The 18,394-nt window shown below is 36.3% G+C and overlaps 1 protein-coding gene across 1 annotated transcript in view; it reads right to left on the reverse strand.

Moving 5' to 3' along the window:
• Window positions 1-543: 543 nt before the first annotated feature.
• Window positions 544-18,394, reverse strand: part of DCDC1 (doublecortin domain containing 1) — a 41,125-nt gene continuing 23,274 nt past the window's right edge. The window contains 6 exon segments of the mRNA XM_026087746.1: window positions 544-803; window positions 3,395-3,420; window positions 3,422-3,476; window positions 4,902-4,923; window positions 9,564-9,691; window positions 9,694-9,768. Coding sequence (XP_025943531.1) covers window positions 544-803; window positions 3,395-3,420; window positions 3,422-3,476; window positions 4,902-4,923; window positions 9,564-9,691; window positions 9,694-9,768 — 566 coding nt within the window.

Below are 18,394 nucleotides of genomic sequence, written 5' to 3' on the forward strand. Positions count from 1 at the left end.
GGCTTTCCCACACTTCTGCAAGGAGCTGTGCCACCATTTGGAAGAGATTTAGCAAGCCCAGGAATGAATTTGGTTCTGATGTGTTACTCCAGTCCACCTGGTAAGATCACAGAACCACAGAATAGTTGAGGTTGTAAGGGACCTCTGGAGATTGACAGGTCCAACCCCCCTGGCTCAAGAAGGGTCAGCTTGTGCCCAGGGTTTTTTACACTTTCATTCTGAATGTGTCCAAGGATGGAGACTCCACAACTTCTCTGGGCAACCTGTTCCAGTGTTCAACCACCCTCACAGTGGAAAAGTTTTTTCTTATGTTTCAGTGGAATTTCCTGTGCTTCAGTTTGTGCCTATTGCTTCTTGTTTTGTCACTGGGCACCACTGAGAAGAGTCTGTCTATGTCTTCTTTACTTTGCCCCATCAGGTATTTATAAATGTTGATAAGATCCTCCCTGAGCTTTCTCTTTTCCAGGCTAAACAGTCCCAGCTCTCTGCTTCTCCTAAGAGATGCTCCAATCTCTTAATCATCTTAGCGGCTCTTCACTGGACTCACTCCAGTATGTCCATATCCTTCTTGCCCTCGGGAGCCCAGCACTGCACACAGCACTCCAGATGTGGTCGCACTAGTGCTGAGCAGAGGYGAAGGATCACCTCTCTCAACCTGCTGGCTACGCTCTTCTTAATGCAGGCCAGAAGGCTGTTGGCCTTCTTTGCTGCAAGGGCCTGTTGCCGGCTCATGGTCAACTTGTCCACTAAGACCTCCAGACTCTTTTCTGCAAAGCTGCTTCCAACTGGGTTGGCCCTCCAGTCTATATTGGTGCATGGGGTTATTCCTCCCCATGTACAGGACTCTGCATTTCCCTTTGCTGAACTTCATGGGATTCCTGTCTGCCTATTTTTCCAGCCTCTTCCAGCAGTTTTTCTGATGTTCCTAAGTTCTTTAAGACTTATGATAAGAAGAGAAGAAACAATATATATTGCCTAATTTAATAAGCATATAATTTATGTAGAAGAGAGAGTTCCTTGAGAAAATGAGGATTAACTTCCATAACTACGACCCAGTAGATCTTTACTTCATTCAGGCCAAAAGGCTTACTTCTAATGGACCACAGGTTTAAAAAAATACTACATAGAAAAGGATACATTCAGACTTCATGACACATAACTTCACATATTATTACACATATTATAATTTAAGAACAAAAGGTTGCAGATATACATACTGCAGGAGAGGACTAGGAGGAAAAAAATTATCTCAAATCTTTTTTTCTTGCACTGTAGTTTACTGAGTCAGACAAAGATGCCTTAAAATGGAACTTAAAACCATTTCAGTGCTCTGTTGGCTCCAGCCCATGGTGTCAGCAGTTACATCTTTGCCAGACCAGGTTAAACATCTTTTTTTTTCCCCTGCTCATACTGAGACTTCTACACAGAACAAGGTATGAATAAGGTATGTGTAAAGGGCTACACTCTGTATGTCAAATAAGTTAAGGGAAACTCAGTTGTGGCTTCTTCATGGCATTTTACAGTAACTTCACACAGCTGAGTGGAACTGATGACTGAGCCCATGGTTTCATGCTTGGCATCTGCTGATGCCACTTCTTACTAGTCGGAACAATCATTCCATATATCCCCTTATGAACTGGCAATAGAGACTTAACAGGAGAAAAATACTATGGAGCACACAATACTTGATCATAGGCATAGAAACAATTTTTTTTTTTTAAACTCTATGGGAAATGTATCCAACTATGCAAGTTCCACAGAGATCTGCCTCTAAATTCATAATTAATATCCTAGCTATGTTTAGAATAAAAGGACATCTCTAGCTGCGCGACTAATGCAAGTTTACCTTTCCTCGATCTACCAAACATGGTGCCTCCACTCAATTCCACATCTAAGGATAAAAACTTTAAGATGAATCTGAAGATAAATGTTAGGATGAAATGTGGAAAAGAAATATCTGAGTTCGTTCCTAGACAGGTCATGTAATTGGCAAAGACATTTTTGTCACCATGCAGGACTTYGCAATGAAGGCAGAGTTGAGGATTTCATTTTGACTGAGTTATATGTAAACAGTAATTTTGAAGCAGATATCTAAGAAGTTACTTATGCTTATATGAATACTACCAGTGCTGTAAGTGTGATTGCATAGTCCGTGATTACAGAAAATGAGGCTTAATGCATATCTCATTATGCTATGTGCCACCAATGTAAACAGTACCAAAAACTGAAGTACCACAAAAGAGATAAACAGCATAGTCACGTGGAATAGGAAGATTCTGAACATACCCGTGGGTTCTTGTTCCCACGGTGTACACAACATGGCATACGTCCAATTTCTCATCGGACAGTATTGGGGAACATTTAGCTGAGGCTATCATGCTCATCTTATTACAACTATTTTCATGAGCACTCTCTATAGCATTACTGTGCCTTATTTTTTTAATTTTTTTTTAATAATCAAGAATCCTTTTTTTGTATCTTTGATCAGAAAGTAGCTGTAAATTTTGAAGTAAAGAGAGAATGCTCAGAAATAAAGAGAGCCTTCTTTCTTCCTAAGAGGTGGCCAGGGACTGACATCTGGCTTGTGAGGCGAATCAAAAAAAAAAAAAAAGAAAGTTCTGCTCCTAAATAGGATGAAATCTGATTTGCTTCTCCCAGACTGGTTAGGAATAGAAGAGGAGTAAACAGACTACTTAGGTAGACATTTGTTCAGGCACACAACTGAAAATATTTAAGTCTCTTTTTAATGATTTACAAATGCTACTTTTTTCTCTGATACTTCCCCCACCATAGGAGGATCATTTATAAACACAGGACCTCTCAAGTTTTAAGCTCTTGAACTTACATACTTTAAAAAMTGGTAGTAAAAATCTTCAGTCTGAGTAACAAAGGAAGATATTCAGGGATAAGAAAAAAATCTCACAGAGATATATACTTAATTGCCTAATTAAATTTGTACTACAAAGATATAGCTATTCGTTAGAAAACAACTCTAACAGGAAGCACAAAGGAATAACTCTTAGCCTTCTTAGACAGCAAAGTTGGAGCGGTGTCTTATTTCCAGACCAAATATAAGGGTAAAAGAGAAACAATGCATGTGCTACCCCACTGAAMCTGTAAGAAAAAGCCCTAAGACTAGAAAAGGATCTACAGTAGAAAACACATGTGCAATCACTTACTAAAAGGAAAAAAATTATGCAAATATCAAAATGCTAGAATTATGCAACACCGATAGATTTATTCATAAATTTATTTCCTGAATATTTGCAATTTTTAATTCAGTTTACAGGCACCAACCTACGCTAAGGAAAAAGAAAATAAATTCCAGATTTGTTTTTCAGTTCTAAGTTCTTGATTTAGTAAACAGAATGCCTGTCGTACAAATGTTACTTACCACTTACGATATCATCAATCTTTCTCCACATTCATTGTGTATCTTGCTGGTGAAATAAGATTCATCCTCAGCATGGAATCATCTAAAAATTTTAGAAAAAAAAGGTGTTACTGCAAATAATTAAAACCTAGTTCTTTAACAAATAAAGAAAAATGAAAAAATTATAGTACAAATATTCTCTAAATATCTATGAATTAAATATTAACCACTTAGAGAACAAATGTCCCTGTAGTAAAGTCTACACCCCACATAAAATGCACAGTGTAAAGCTATCAGTCCTTGGATTTCCACTAATGACTACACCCATTGGCAAAAACTGCATTCTGTATCTGCAAATTTATCAATACAATAAAGCAAATAATTCCAAGTTATCTTTGAAGAAAATAGGTAATTACAAGTAGAACAAAACATTAAATTATCATGTGTTTTTTACAAACTGAAAAAGTATGAAATAAAAATTAAGATTCTTGTGCAAAATCGATCAATTTCTTATAAGATGCTGCACACACAGGTAGGACAGAAGTTCTACTTCAAAGGCCTTATAGACAAACTAAGACAAACAGAGAAAGCAAATGTTGTTATTAATTTCTAATTAGTTTAACTACACAAAAAGACAATTACTGTGTATTAAATTTTTGAAAGTGTATTCATAGACCACAGGTCATGGCAGAAATATAAAACAACTAGCAACTTCTTAAAAGTTACCCAGTGACTTGAGCAAAAGACTCCTGAGCAGTGGAAAGGGTATGGCCTACTAGTGCCAGTAATACTGGCTGCAGCAGAAGAGAAATGGGGGCTTGATTATCCTTGCTATACCTTTATAACTGAGTGCTTTGAATAAAAGTACATGCTAAACTCCAGAAGTGTAACAATTGTTAAATTTCATCTCTGATTCCCACTAAATATACAAAGTTTTTAAAGTAACATTTGATCTTCAGCTACTCTGCTAACAAAGATAGAAACTCTGCTTCAGAAACTTTTAGAAGGCCAAACCCCAAACCCAGTCGTAAATTTCTTTTGGCTTGTTGTATACCATCACAACAGGCGATATCTCGAGCTATTTCTTGCGTCCAAGGTCAAATTCTAAATTATGCTTATTCTCCATACTTGCATTGTTCTGATTTTTCCTAATCATTCATCACAGCTATTGTTTTATAGAGAATCCTCTCACTATTAAGATTTCATGATGAACCAGGTTTTCAGATTGAATAACATAAAGTTATATAGGTCAGTAAACTGATTTTAAAATACAGATTTTTTTGTTAGCATTCTTTTACATACTATTTGTTTGTTATATATACTTCAAAAGAATGCATTATTGAATATTCAGCTCATCTTTGTCCAATTTGTACAGCAACYACAATACTTGAGGATATGTACAATCGTTGTTTTTATATTGTGCAATACTATTCAGTGAATGTAAATTTTATGAAAGAGGAGAGTCATCCCTATAGGAGTTGTGTGACTGAAGTAGAAATTGTCACTGAAATGATGCTAGTGAAATTACCTGTCATTCTCTGGAATAAAGTCTAAGACAGATAGCACACAAGTTACTTTTTTGATGACAGAAATGGCAATACTCTGACCAAAAGAAATTCATTGTTCATGGAACTGTTGAAAAGAAAAAGCAAGAGGAAAATACTAAAGTTATTATTCACCCATCATGCCTATTTTAGGTCAGACAGGTGAAGATCGTAAGCTGTCTTTTTCAAGGTACTCATACAGAAAACAGAGCTGAAGTATCAAGGAAGAAAAATTTTATCAGTCTGATAAATTTTAAGAGGAATGTGYCCAATTATAAAAATCCCAACTACAATAAAACATGTTCAAATGTAAGTAATACATCTCTTACCCCAACAGTATCACACAACTGAGACATGCCACACCAAACTTAGGGCAGATGCTACCTCTCTGGAGAAACACAATTTGAAGTAAGACAAAGAAAATGCACCATCAGTAAAGTTCTGTGTTTCCTTGCTTTTTCTTCTTTTTCACTTTCAGTTGCAATTACAGTAGCTTCAATGCTCTAACATGCACAATGTTCTAACATGCACAAACATGAACTCTTCTGAAGGTGTTGTATACCACTTATGATTGATAGTTACAATATATTCCCTCCCTGCTTTTGCCAGATTTCTGGACCAAGTTCTAATCTAACTCAGAACACATTTTCAGGCAATGGAGAATAGAAGACAGGAAAACATGCAAACATGTATTACAGTTGCTTACACTGGAGTCAAAGTCTTCCAAGAATTGTTGTTTCTGACTCATTACAACAAACAACTCCTTAGCTTTCTAGGCAGTTGCTTAACTTGTGATATTCGTCTTGCATGGATTTGGGAGAACCACGTTCAAGTCTAATCAGAACCAAAGAGAGTGTGGACCTATATTTGGGTCTCCCGTATATGACGGTGTGCTCCTTTCCCCCCCCCACTGATGTGCTCTCTCCCCCTCAACCCGACCTCCCTGTAAACAGCACACAGGCAGGGGCTAGTTGAGCATGCACCAACTAAGGCCTGTCTAGTATGCAAATATGACTATGAGTCAATCATCTCCCCCCCATAAACAGGGGGCAGCCCAGAGCCCCTTGAGCTCTCCTGCACGGCAGCAGGCTGCACTGCAGAACCTCCCCTTGAGCAGGGATGCCTCTCAAGGTTACTCCTCGAGGTTGAGAGATTCCTTACCCGCGACAGAGCCTCAGTAAGCGATTAATAGCATGCTGAACTTCTGCGAACTTCGTGAAACTTTGCTAAATTATATCTCTGACTAATTGTGCACATAATCCCTTAGACATAAACCGTTGACCAAGTCTGGGACTAGGACTGGATCCAGCCGCACCTAGGCTCCTCTCCAAAGGAGTTTAGAAAGCAAGGGGGTCCAGTCTGAAACTCGTGACTCAAGGGGAGGGTTTCCTTCGCACACACTCCTTTAGATATGAAATGTTGACCAAGTCTGGGACGAGGACTGGATCCAGCCGCACCCAGGCTCCTCTCAGAAGGAGTTTGGACAGCAAGGGGGTCCAGTCTGAACCTCGTGACTCAACGGGAGGGTCTCTGTTGCACATGCATCTGACCCTGTCCTTCATGCAGTAAATAACTGAGTGAACCTTGCCAATCGAACCTCGTTAAATCATTCTTATTTACGATTGAACTTTGTTAAGTCGCTGTCTTACTGCAATAAACGTAGTGCTGCTTCCCTCCTACAAGTGAAGTGCATCACTCCTTTCRCGACATCATATCAAAATCTAGTCTCAGATTTCTCTGCCTTAAAAAAAAAAATTGGAATTTGTCAGTATTTGTCATCTCTTCTTTCCAATTTTCTAAGTATACTTACTACTCTTTCTAGTTTTAATTGCATAATAATAGGCATTTTCAGCATGAAACAAATACATCACTTTAATTATGAACCCTATTTGCCATATTCCATCAGTATATTGGTTGCTGTATGGTAGGTGTGCAGTTCATCCATTGGAAGCCTATACAGTGACTAAATGAAGATGTGAGCAAGACTGTGAAGACTGTGCAATCTGGCAAGTCAGGCTTTTTGAGAATGGAAACAGAGCCAGCAATTGTTCATTTTGTCATTTTTTCCTCATTCTTTCAGTGATACAGATCTACCATATCTGAAGTGAGGGTATTATCACTGTTGTCAGGGTTTCAAAACAAAAAAAAAAAAAATCAAGCATTCTAGTTCCTTGAGTTTCAGACCTTCCTGCCAAGATAGAGCAAACGTTTGGGTGAATCGAGATCACTCTTTGTATAGCTGGTCCACTTTTCATTAACAGGTAGAAGTTTGAAAAGAAATAGTTACTGACTGCAGAGGAGCAAACATGCCTTTTTTTTTTTTTCCCCCCCCCACACACAGTAGCAACAATCTGCTAAGTATTTGTTTATTATACACAGAAAAAAAAATTGATCATATTTTTAATCATGCTAAGTGAATGAAGCTGCAAAGGGAAGGAACCATGTCCCATCCAAATAATAAAAAATATCTGTATTCAAGGAAAAGGAGTACACTCTGCTTCTGAGATGCTCTGTGATTTGACTGCACCATGACCTGGGTTGTCCCAGATGAGGAGAGTATGCTAAAAAAATTATCACTATATGCATAAGTTTCCTTTATTCCTCCACTCTCCTTTAGAGATCCACTTGAAGACAGGATTGGGGGACAGATCAAAATTCCAGTCCGACACAGTACTGCAGTTTTTTTTGATGTCAACTTATAAGCAAGAAATGTTTGCTGTTTAAATCACTAGACAGCACCAAATAACATCTCAAACATTTTCAAATATTAATTTTATGCTTACTGTTGCATTGAATACCTGAGACATTGACTTTCAATCTATTTCAAATTTGTGGATCTTGAAACATCCTTCTTTCAGTGGATTTGTATAAAATCCAAACATGAATTGCACATAAGCATACAACTATTCCTTTGGCTTTAGTTCTCCTTGCCCTCTAACAAGCAGTAAGTACAAGCTAGAATGTTTCCAAGTTTTTCTCTTTCAGACTCAGGTGTTTCTTTCCACCTCCATGCCACTTTTTTCTTGTGCTGGCAAAAGCATTTATGTGATTGGGCAGTGAACCAGATTCCAGAAGTTATTCCAGAATAAAATTGACAATTTTAATTGGTTTAATTCCGACCYGCGTCAACTTCCCTATGACTTTCACTGAATGATGGAACAAACCTCCTGTGCTGTCAAGGAAGCTGCAAAAGGACTATGAAGACTAGACACAAATGGTGGAGGCCAGGACTGCTTCTTCTGACAACAGTGCTGGAATACACTGTCTTGAAATGTATTCAAAACTATAGACTCAGTCACTTTTGGAGATTCTTTGCAAGTAGTCCACATAATCTGTAAGGCCTCATGGATAACAGTTTGATAATTAATGTCAAGACATTCCCATGGAGAGAAAAAAAAATGCTTAATACTTTTATCAAGCTACTTATTTTGCGTGTTCTTCAAAAACCATTGCTGAACCTTTTTGCTTCAATACACACACAAGTTTGATCTGTGTATTTTGATTATCCTCACTGGCTTGGTATCCTGAAAGTTCAAGTTAGCAGGTAAGTTCTTAGAATGTTCATCGTTTAAGTGTTATTATTCATGGTTGCATTCAATTTCTTGAATGTTCACACCAATGCTGAGAGTCATAAAAACCAGTTACATGTTACAAAATAGGAGATGATATTTATTATCACAGTCAATATTATAAGGCAGACATATGACTGATCTTTCTTTAACTGAGCCCAATATAGCTCTCTTGTAAATTATTTCAGTGTATGAAGACCACAATTGGCCTACAAACTTTAAAAAAAAACTGCTGGAATTCACAATTCAGAGTGGAATGCTAATGCTTCAGGCATTCAAAATTCGTTATACACAGTGAAAGCACTGCAAATTGTGCGGTGAATCAGAAGTAGGTATGAAATTTTAGAATATATTTTTAGAAACTTATTTCACATATTCCACAGAGTAATAACAGAAATTAGGTGATATAATGTATATATGCCATATTTGTTTCAGGACAAATATATATACCCTTATAGAATTACGCAATTACTTACAAAGAGAGTGTAGTAACTATTCTAGAACCTAATGAATTGCCAAGAAGACATTTAAATGCTTTTATGTAGGAAAAARGATCACTGCATATAGCCTAACTTTAGAAATATGCTATTATATGGTTACAGTATCATTTCTTTTAAGACAAATATTTTAGCTATCTAATATTTATAGTTAAATGCCTAACCCAATCAAAATTTAAATTACTTTCAACTATAGAGTGCATGTCTCAGGTAATCTTAGAAGTACTGTTCCTTGGTAATAAATCCTCAGATAATATGTACTTCTAGACAGCACAGACAAAACTAGAAGAAGAAATAGGCATAATCAGAGGCAAGGTGGCCACTGGGCAAAAACAAGCAGATTAAAGAGGATGAGAAGCAGGACAGCTCTCAGGGGAGAAGCGAGCTCTGAGGTAAAATTCTCCTTATCTAACCTGAACACATGTTTAACCCCAGTTCTGCTGAATCCCAAGACTCTGTAATTTAAGTGTAGTTTTGCTGTTTTTTAAAGATAATCTGCAGTTATACAAAAACAATAAAATAGTAGCAAAGAAGGTATTTGAGAGACATTCATTCAGACATACTAATAAACAAAGATTACCTTTTCAATTTGATTCTGTGATGCAACAATGTCATAGCCATCCTACCCTGTGCAGTTCTTAAACACTAAAATTCTGACTGAGGTCTTCTCTATAATTTTCTTCATGCAGTTGGAAATGACAGTCTTGATTTTCTTTGCTTGACACCCTCACAAAGAACCAGGCCATTCACTGCCCAAGTTACTTTCTTCATTAATGACAGATGGTCTGAAGGAAAGAAGAAAAAAAATAAAGTCAATATTTGGCTTCAAAATTAAAAACGGACACATCATGCTCCCCTTTCCCTATTACCTTAATAACACACACTGGCTTGTCTCCACTTAGATGCTGGTATTTTCTGAAATGCTACCACCAGCTTCCTACTAACCGTGACATAAGCTGTAGCAAGCTGTCTRCCGTGATAGCCTGCATAAATCATCATTCCTGAAGGGAACAGATGTTCAGGGTATGAAAGAGTAATACCACAATTTAGTCATAATTAAAATTCACCTTAGCATGCCTCTATCAATGAGCAGAGAGGAACATTTCACTTCTCACCTACAAAAATGAAATGCTTCTCATTTCTTCTGCTTCAGGAAAATTAAACTTGATCCTTTTGAACAGTGTTTGAGCTGCATATCTGACACTACATCATAAAAATTACGTTTTTAGTTCACTTCAACTCTTGCTTTTCTTCTTTTTCCAAACACTAGAAAATGACCTCTAAATGATGTAGTGCCTCTGCACAAAACGCATTTGCAATTAAATCTCTAAGAAAGATTGCAATACATTGCATGTCTAAATATATTCAGGAACTATCTAACTACAGACCAAACCTGTGTCAATAAACTCTTTTTACTAGTAACAACTCTATCTGAATGGAATATATTCAAAAACTTAGGGGCTGAAAACCTCTAAAAATTATTCAGTATTCTAAGATCACTAAAATCATATTACTTGATTAACACAGTTAAAAATTTGATCCTTAACTTTGTAACTGCCATTAATGGAATTTGTCTACACATATAATTTTGAAAATATAAGTCTTATACTGCTATTACTACAATTGGCTTACATGTTAGATGCATGACTTCTTTTGAAAAAGAGGTTTCAATTCACAAATCTTTATCATCATGAGGCTATTCTATTATGAAATATAAAGCATGAGTTGATTATGTTAATACATACATCTCCCTCAAAACCACAGAAATGTAAATGGCTGTGCTTTTTATGGCAATCTGCAGAAGTTCCAGGACAAAATATAAGTCATCTTCCCATTGACACTGATATTGGCAATTAATGTGAAAAACAACTCATTTAACTGAGGTTTAGTTTCCCAATTAAATATCTTCAGTGACTGTCAACCTAGGGAACCTCACACTGTTTTCTGAAGCCCACAGATCAGATCTTTAATGAATGTACACTAGCTAACTTTATTTAATTCAGTACAGTTACATTAATTTACAGTGACTGAGAATGTAAATTTATAAATCTGTTAATCTAATAGGGATGATTTTGTAACCAAGGTTAGTTCTCAGCAAATAAGTGAATTCCATTTTGAGGCATTTACAATATTGTAAAGCTTCTGTCTTCCTCCATAAGGGTGCATCTAGATTACTGTTCTAGTTCAAACAAAGAATGCAGCTTTTACTTGAGCACCCTATGGCTCTGACTTAATGCATTTTGGCTCATCTGGCAGTTTCAGATTATGCAAACTGATTTCCTTTGGATGAAACTACATGAACGATGTGCTCCAGAGGCATACCTAAAGCACTTCATTAAGTCTACTGCACAGACTAGAGCTATCCCAGAGCAAAACCTCTTAAAAGGTGTATAGTTTGGACGTAAGGTCCTTTGCACTGACTGTTTTGTTCCACAGATCCATTTCTATTGTGCTGCACTACTCGCTAACATAGATGCAGCCTCATTTTCCTGCTCCCCTCTCCAGAGCACTTGCTGTTTCTAGCAGAATTTTTCAAACTCTCTCTCATCTTTACTTTCGACACAGCACACATACGCACTTACAGTTGCCAGGAAGGTATTCTATGGATGCTGTGAAAACTGACTGGCACATGCACATGATATGAACTTGTTAGACATTTGCTGCTAAAACTGTAAACATTCCCATTGTCACAGACCAGGTTCTAGCATCAAGAGGCTTTGCTAATGCTAATTACACTGAGTAGACTCTCAGGCTCCAAATAGCCTTTTACACAGCATATATAAAACTAAATTACCAGGTAGAATAAAGAAGGACCAACAGTGTCAGTTCCTACTTTCCATAGCTAAAAGTAACAATGCTAGATTGCAAAACACAGGGAGGCTTCACTAAATGGCATTAACATTATGTGTTTCACAGTCATTATTAAGCATTTGGGAAGTGTTCATTATAATTGCTTTATTATTTATATAGAAATGTTTTACTCCACCCATTTTAGATGGGGGGCATCTGAACAGTTGCACAGGATCACACAGAAGAGCTTGAAATAAATTTTCCCCTAGAAAGGCATGCTCAAGTACCAATCAGTTATCCACACAGAAAGGTTACTTGTTGTTACTTCACAAAAAAATAACAGTTTATGAAGACATTCTTCTTATGTACATTGTTTTTTATGTTAGTAATTTCCATTTGTCGTAAAGAGATTATTTTGGTTGACTACGGAGGACATCCTATCCACTCAGCATACAGAATAGCCTGACTACCTCTTGGTCTCAGACATCAATACAGGTTCCGAGTGGTATTAGACTATAGTCTCATGATGAAGATGCATCTCAGAATTCATATGAACAGCACATCTTGAATTACATCTTCTTATGACTTTTCCATGAATTCCATTTCCGATAACTAAAAAACAATTATGTTGTAAACAAGAGGTCAGGGCAAGAAGTCTAATTTAACTACTGGTTGAAAAACTCTTCAACTAACACTAGAAAACAGGTCGAGACCTCAGCTAAGCAACACGAGTAAGTAAAAACATAAATTAGCTGTCATTTGCAAATTTTTGAAATTGGTATGTTTTCAAAGAAGCTGCAGAATGTGCTTCAGCCTTGGAGAAGCGCACTCTAATATACATTGGTATATCTAATCTAACTCATGGTCATGATTTGACTTGATATTTATTTATACAGTTATTGGACATATTTTATATGCTATTTCCCAAATAAGCAAGTGTTACAAGCTGGTTGGGGGAACTGCAAAAGGATATTTTTCAGTTTAGGTATCCACACTAACTGTATGTAGTTTGGTTTCTTCCTGAGCAGAGTGGTACTTGGAAAAGAAGCAGCAGCTGAATTACAACGGAAGATGACATAAGGTGAAAGTTAGAAATTGCTTGGCATAGGACAGAAAGAACAATTAGATGCCTAAAGATTAATTCAGAAAGACTATAGCCACCTTGGCCACAAAATATGGTTCAGAAAAATTCTGCCCACCCTTTAAGGTTACATCCTCTAATATCTCTTAAGGCTGGATGGAGACTTGCTCCAAAGATCAAGCTTCTCTGTATTCKATAGTGGAGGCCTGCAAGGAAGCTTCAGGCACAATGGGATTATGTCCCCCGGGAATCTGCATGGCCAAGAATACTGAGCCTGATGGTATGTCACCAGGCTTGACTGAACAAGCTGTCAATGAGGCCCTTACGTGCATGGAGAGCAGGCACTATGTGGCAATGAATATACTTATGCCATTTTGGAACACTGTAGACTCTTGCTCCTTTGAGTATTGCTGTGTCCCTTATAATTACTCTTGCAACCTGAAACAGCCTGTACATTGATGCTGCTGAACATCCTTAAGCCACCACAATCCTACCTGAATTGAGAAGCTCAGCAGTAACCAATCTATTGACACTTGCAAACCAGGAACCTCCAAAGCAAAATTCCCTCACAGAGTGGATACTTCAGCTATATTCAGTGGAGCAGCAAACACTGGTAGCACTAAGTTCATCACAAAGTACAATAGAAAGAATGAATGTGAAAGATCTATGTATTCAACTGCATTTCATTCACTTTCAGAGCTGGGAATAAAATGTAGGATCACGATGTGTAAGGAGAGATTGAGAGAGTTGGGTTCATTCAGCCCAGAAAGAAGGCAGCCAAGGGGAGTTCTAATGGCAATCTTCAACTATCTAAAGAAGGGCTATAGAAAAGACAGAGAAACAATCAGACTTCTCCGAGGGTCACTGCAGAAGGCCAAGAGTCACAGCTGCAGCAGGGGAAATTTCAGCAAAACGTAAGGACAAAAATTTCACAGTAAGAGTGATTAAACATTGCAATGGCTTGCCCAGATGTCTTTGGAAATTTTCAAAACAACARGGTCCTGAGCAACCTGGTCTACCTTTGAAGGTAGCCCTGCTTTGAGCAGACTGCACTAGATGACCTACAGAGCTCTCTTTCAAACTAAATTATTCTGTGTTTTTGTTACCTGCCACTGTGTAGCAGACAGTTGTAGGAGCCACTGTCAAGTTTAATTTACTATGTCTTAACCACTAACTGCTTAGTATCGCAAAATTACAATGTTAAACCTTGTTTTTAATATATAATTTTTAYAGAAATTTTTATGCCAGAATGTTCCATCATTTTAAGAAATTAAATTATATTCTTGATATTAGGTTAGCTGTTGAAGTGATTTAAACAAGCTCAGCAACACTAGCTGTAATTCAGAACAGAATGTGAAAATTAACTTGGCAAATTGAAATTACAGTGAAAACTGAATAAGCAGAATGTATTATCTAACCCCACCCTAAAACACAGTAGCACAGTTACTGCTAGTGAAAGTAGCTATGAGTGTTTAATCATCTCAAGACAACAGAATTACAGTTCAAATTTTTATGCACAAGGAATTCCTTCCTCCAGAAAAAGGCTTCTTAATGATATGACAACATACTGATTCATTATTAAGAATGAAAAATGTCACTTACAGAATAACCAGTAATTCATAGAGCACTTSAATTTTTCTTTGACATTTCCTATCCAAGTATTGATCATAATGCTCATGATCTGAGCCTAATTTTTACGTTACACACATTTCCCAATACATTGAACTCATTTCAAAATATACTATTTGTAATTCAGTTTTCTTGTTCTCTTAACACCTCTCAATTCCTAATTGCTTTATAACTCCATTGCATAACTACAAGATTTACAAAGTTATGACATTTTTCAAATAGTAAGAAAAAAGACTTGTAAATGTTATACAATACACTGATATATCACTCTTTCATGACACTGCTAACATGTGTATGCGTATGTACCCATACATCTTCCTTTAACTTCTTTCCTTTTCCTCACCTTTACAGAAATAAATATCAACCAATGCCCAAAACCACTTTCATAACCTCATAAATCTAAAGCTCACTGTCTGCAAAAGATTATTTTAATCTATTAAAAAAAGACGTAATTTTTTCAGTTCACACTTTTCAATATTGTAAAGATTGAGTGAAATATTTTAAAGGTACAGCAGTAATGGAGAAATTAATCTGAAATATATTTCATATTTGAATATGATTATATGTTAATGTAATAAATATGAAACTCTGAAATATATTTAGAAAATATGCATGAAGACCTGAGTTTTCTAAAATCTAAAGACTCTTGTAGTAACAACATGTAATGCTGGATTCAATTTGTACAGATGCCTCTGTACTTGGTAAATGCATTATGCCCAAATCACATTCCTGTGCTTAACTAAGTTTACAGTCACTCCCTTTAAATACTTGAGAGTTCTTTGTTTCTGCATGTTCTTAAGTGTCATCATAGCCATTGTGCCCGTGGCAATAAATATTTAACTAATAATGACAGCAGCTGTCATTAGACTTCAAACTCACTAACACTAGTCTGACATATTATTTGAAGTATGTCTTAATTTTAAATTTGATTTAAATTACAAACATCTCATCTTCTCTGCCAATCAAAGTATTTCATCCCCTTGCTCTGAACTTTTCTGTGAACTCTTCATGAAAATAGGTCGTAGCAGTAACATCCATTTAAACTAAAGACAACTCCCAGGCAGTGAAAATACTTTTACGCACTTTTCAAAGAATATACATAAAGAATTTAGGTTCATCAAGATCACAATGTTTTGCTTGATAGGAATCTGAAATCAAGAACATGCCTTACAAAAGTCACACTGTACTTCCTTTAAAAAATTAAGTTAATTTTGAGAAAATTTGATATTAAATACATTAATAGCAATTAGAATTGCTAACATTAGCCTAATAATTAAAACAGGGAATCAATACTAAAAACTAAGCCAAAGTTCCTATTATACTTGAGCAGTTCAGAAGCACTGGAAACAGTTTCAAGAGGTCCAAAAGTTACAGCGTCCACACAGTTTAGAAGAAATAATTAACATTTGTTAATGTCATTTCATATAAATTTGTCCTTTATTTGCACCCAAATAAATCTGTATTTCTTTGGGGAACTAAAGAGGTGTACATGCCAAACAGATGAAATATGATTAGCCCTTAGGAGATTGCAACAATAATGTATTAGGATAAAAACACAAACACCGGGTGGAAAATTTTGGCTCTTTGGATCTGCACCCCAGCCCAAAATTCAACTTATAACCTTACATTTCACCATGCAAACAATCCTCTTTCATTTGGCAGACAGGAGGTGCAGAGGGAGAGGGACAGAGCAAGTGAGAGGGAGAGACAGAGYGAGCGAGTGAAAGATGGAGCAAGCGAGAGAGAGAGACCAAGCAAGAGCTGGAATGAGCAAGCAAGCGAGACACGGAGCAAGAGAGACAGCAACCAATTTTGTTTTTTGTGCTTTTGATATTAGGGTTGAGACTTAATTAAAAATAATTTTTAGAAGATTTTTATTGCAATCGGCAGGTTAGTGGGGATCCAAACCTTAATGTTTTGCATCTCTTGAAAAATTTTGTCTTAACATTTCTGAAAAACAAGGAGCTAAGACATAGGTTCTGCAGGCCAAGATCCTTAGTTAATACTGTGTGAAAGGCATGGACAAAACTTTCTTAAAATTCATGGTTCTTTGAAGAAATAAAAAGGTCTTGAAATTTACACTGGAATTATACTCCTGGATAGGGTGGAGACAGTGTTACGCCAAATTCAACTACTGATTAATTTAAACAAAGCTGTACTTTTAACATTTAGTTTACACTGCTTTGGCTGTGATTGCTTCCATGTTCCTTTTACTTAAGACAGAATTTCAGCCATATCTGGAAAACTATTTTCCAGCCTAGAAAATAGTATAATTCTTGTTTTATTACAGAATTTCTAGCTCATTTATCACGATCCTGTTCCCACTGCTCTAGATATCATAATAAACAGAACAATATACAGAAAGGTATGTTCCACTCCCAGTTTATAGTGTAAGGACCTAATGCAGAAGTCTATAAAGATAGCTAAAACTCTCTAATTCAAGTGGACTCTGGATAAGGCATTAGAGTCTGGCCCCCCAGATACACAAAGACATTGACATTTTACTCTTAGCTGCCCTAGAAAAAAAATGTTGTATGAAACAATTTGTCAAGAAACACTGTAATAAATGGGTAATAAATATGGCATTTATATATGGAATGTAGTAGATCCTATCATATCATCAACTCAATTCCCCTAAAAAAATGGAGGCTATAGATGAAGGGTTTAGTCATCTCCCTTTAGTCTGTTTAGCAGCACATTACAATAGATATCTATTCATTACTTAAAGAATTTCATTTGCATAATTAGTCTTATCCTTACATAATTTCTAATTATAGCTTTTGAATTGTAAAAAAACCCTCCAAACATGCTGTTCTTGAAAAAATATTCTTTCTGATGATTTTTCCACCCTGAACAATTTGCCTTACAYGGTAATATGAAATATATACATAATGTATTATTACTTTTATCTTTCTTCACAACTTCTAGTTAAGTTGCCTTCTCTCAGTCCATCAAATCTCCTGGGTTCTCACAGAAATCAATCTGGTCAATATATCACGATGGAAAATTTCTTTCCAAACCAATAGCGTCATCAAGCTAAAGCATATCACAAAGATCTTCTCATATTTAAGATGCATCTACCAAGGTTAATAGGGAGAAGAATGATACATAACAGTAAGAAAAAAAGTTAAAGCTTGACAACATATATTTCCTATGGCTATTGAGTCATCAGTAAGACACCATATAAATTGTCTGGAAAACATATTTATCAAAATCTGCTATGAAAGCTCTCGAGGGAACATTTACTTTTTGCTGCTGAAGGCAGTAGCACAGTTTGCTAATAGAGAAGTCTAAAGGACAAGAAGACACAATGCACTAGATTCCTGCACAAAAAACACTCAGTTCAATCCTGCTGACTAGCTAGAAGGAAGATTTAAATATCCTTAAGAGTACTAAAATAGCTCAAAAATGGGAATACTTCAGATTTTAAGTGTCCAAAACAACAAAGGACTGTAAGAATCTGTATTATTAATCCGAATTTTTCTGTAGTAAAGTATTTTGTATCAGAAACCTTTGAAACAAAGTAACTTTTACTGGCATCTCCCTCCATAACGAGGGGGTTTTAGCATTCCAACTTTCAGTATATCTTAAGCTATTTTCTAAATACTAATAATGTATCCAATTCTACATTAATATGACTTTAGAGCAAACTTCTATAGCTTACAACAAATCTATGTTGCATATTTTGAGATCTTCAACCCATATTTTGAGATCAACTTACGAGACAAGCATTATAATCAGTGATGAGATACATGTTTCTGTGTGTATTTACAAATTTCTGTTACTGCATACCCTTCCTTTTTCAGACCAAAATTTCAGTACATATTCTCCAAGAAATTCCCATTACCTTTTGGGTTAGGTCAGAACAGCCTCCAACTCTCTAACAAAGCCAACCCCCCCCCCCCCCCCCC

This window comes from Apteryx rowi, unplaced genomic scaffold (assembly GCF_003343035.1).
Source record: "Apteryx rowi isolate R43461 unplaced genomic scaffold, aptRow1 scaffold_73, whole genome shotgun sequence".
NCBI classification, from domain to species: domain Eukaryota; kingdom Metazoa; phylum Chordata; class Aves; order Apterygiformes; family Apterygidae; genus Apteryx; species Apteryx rowi.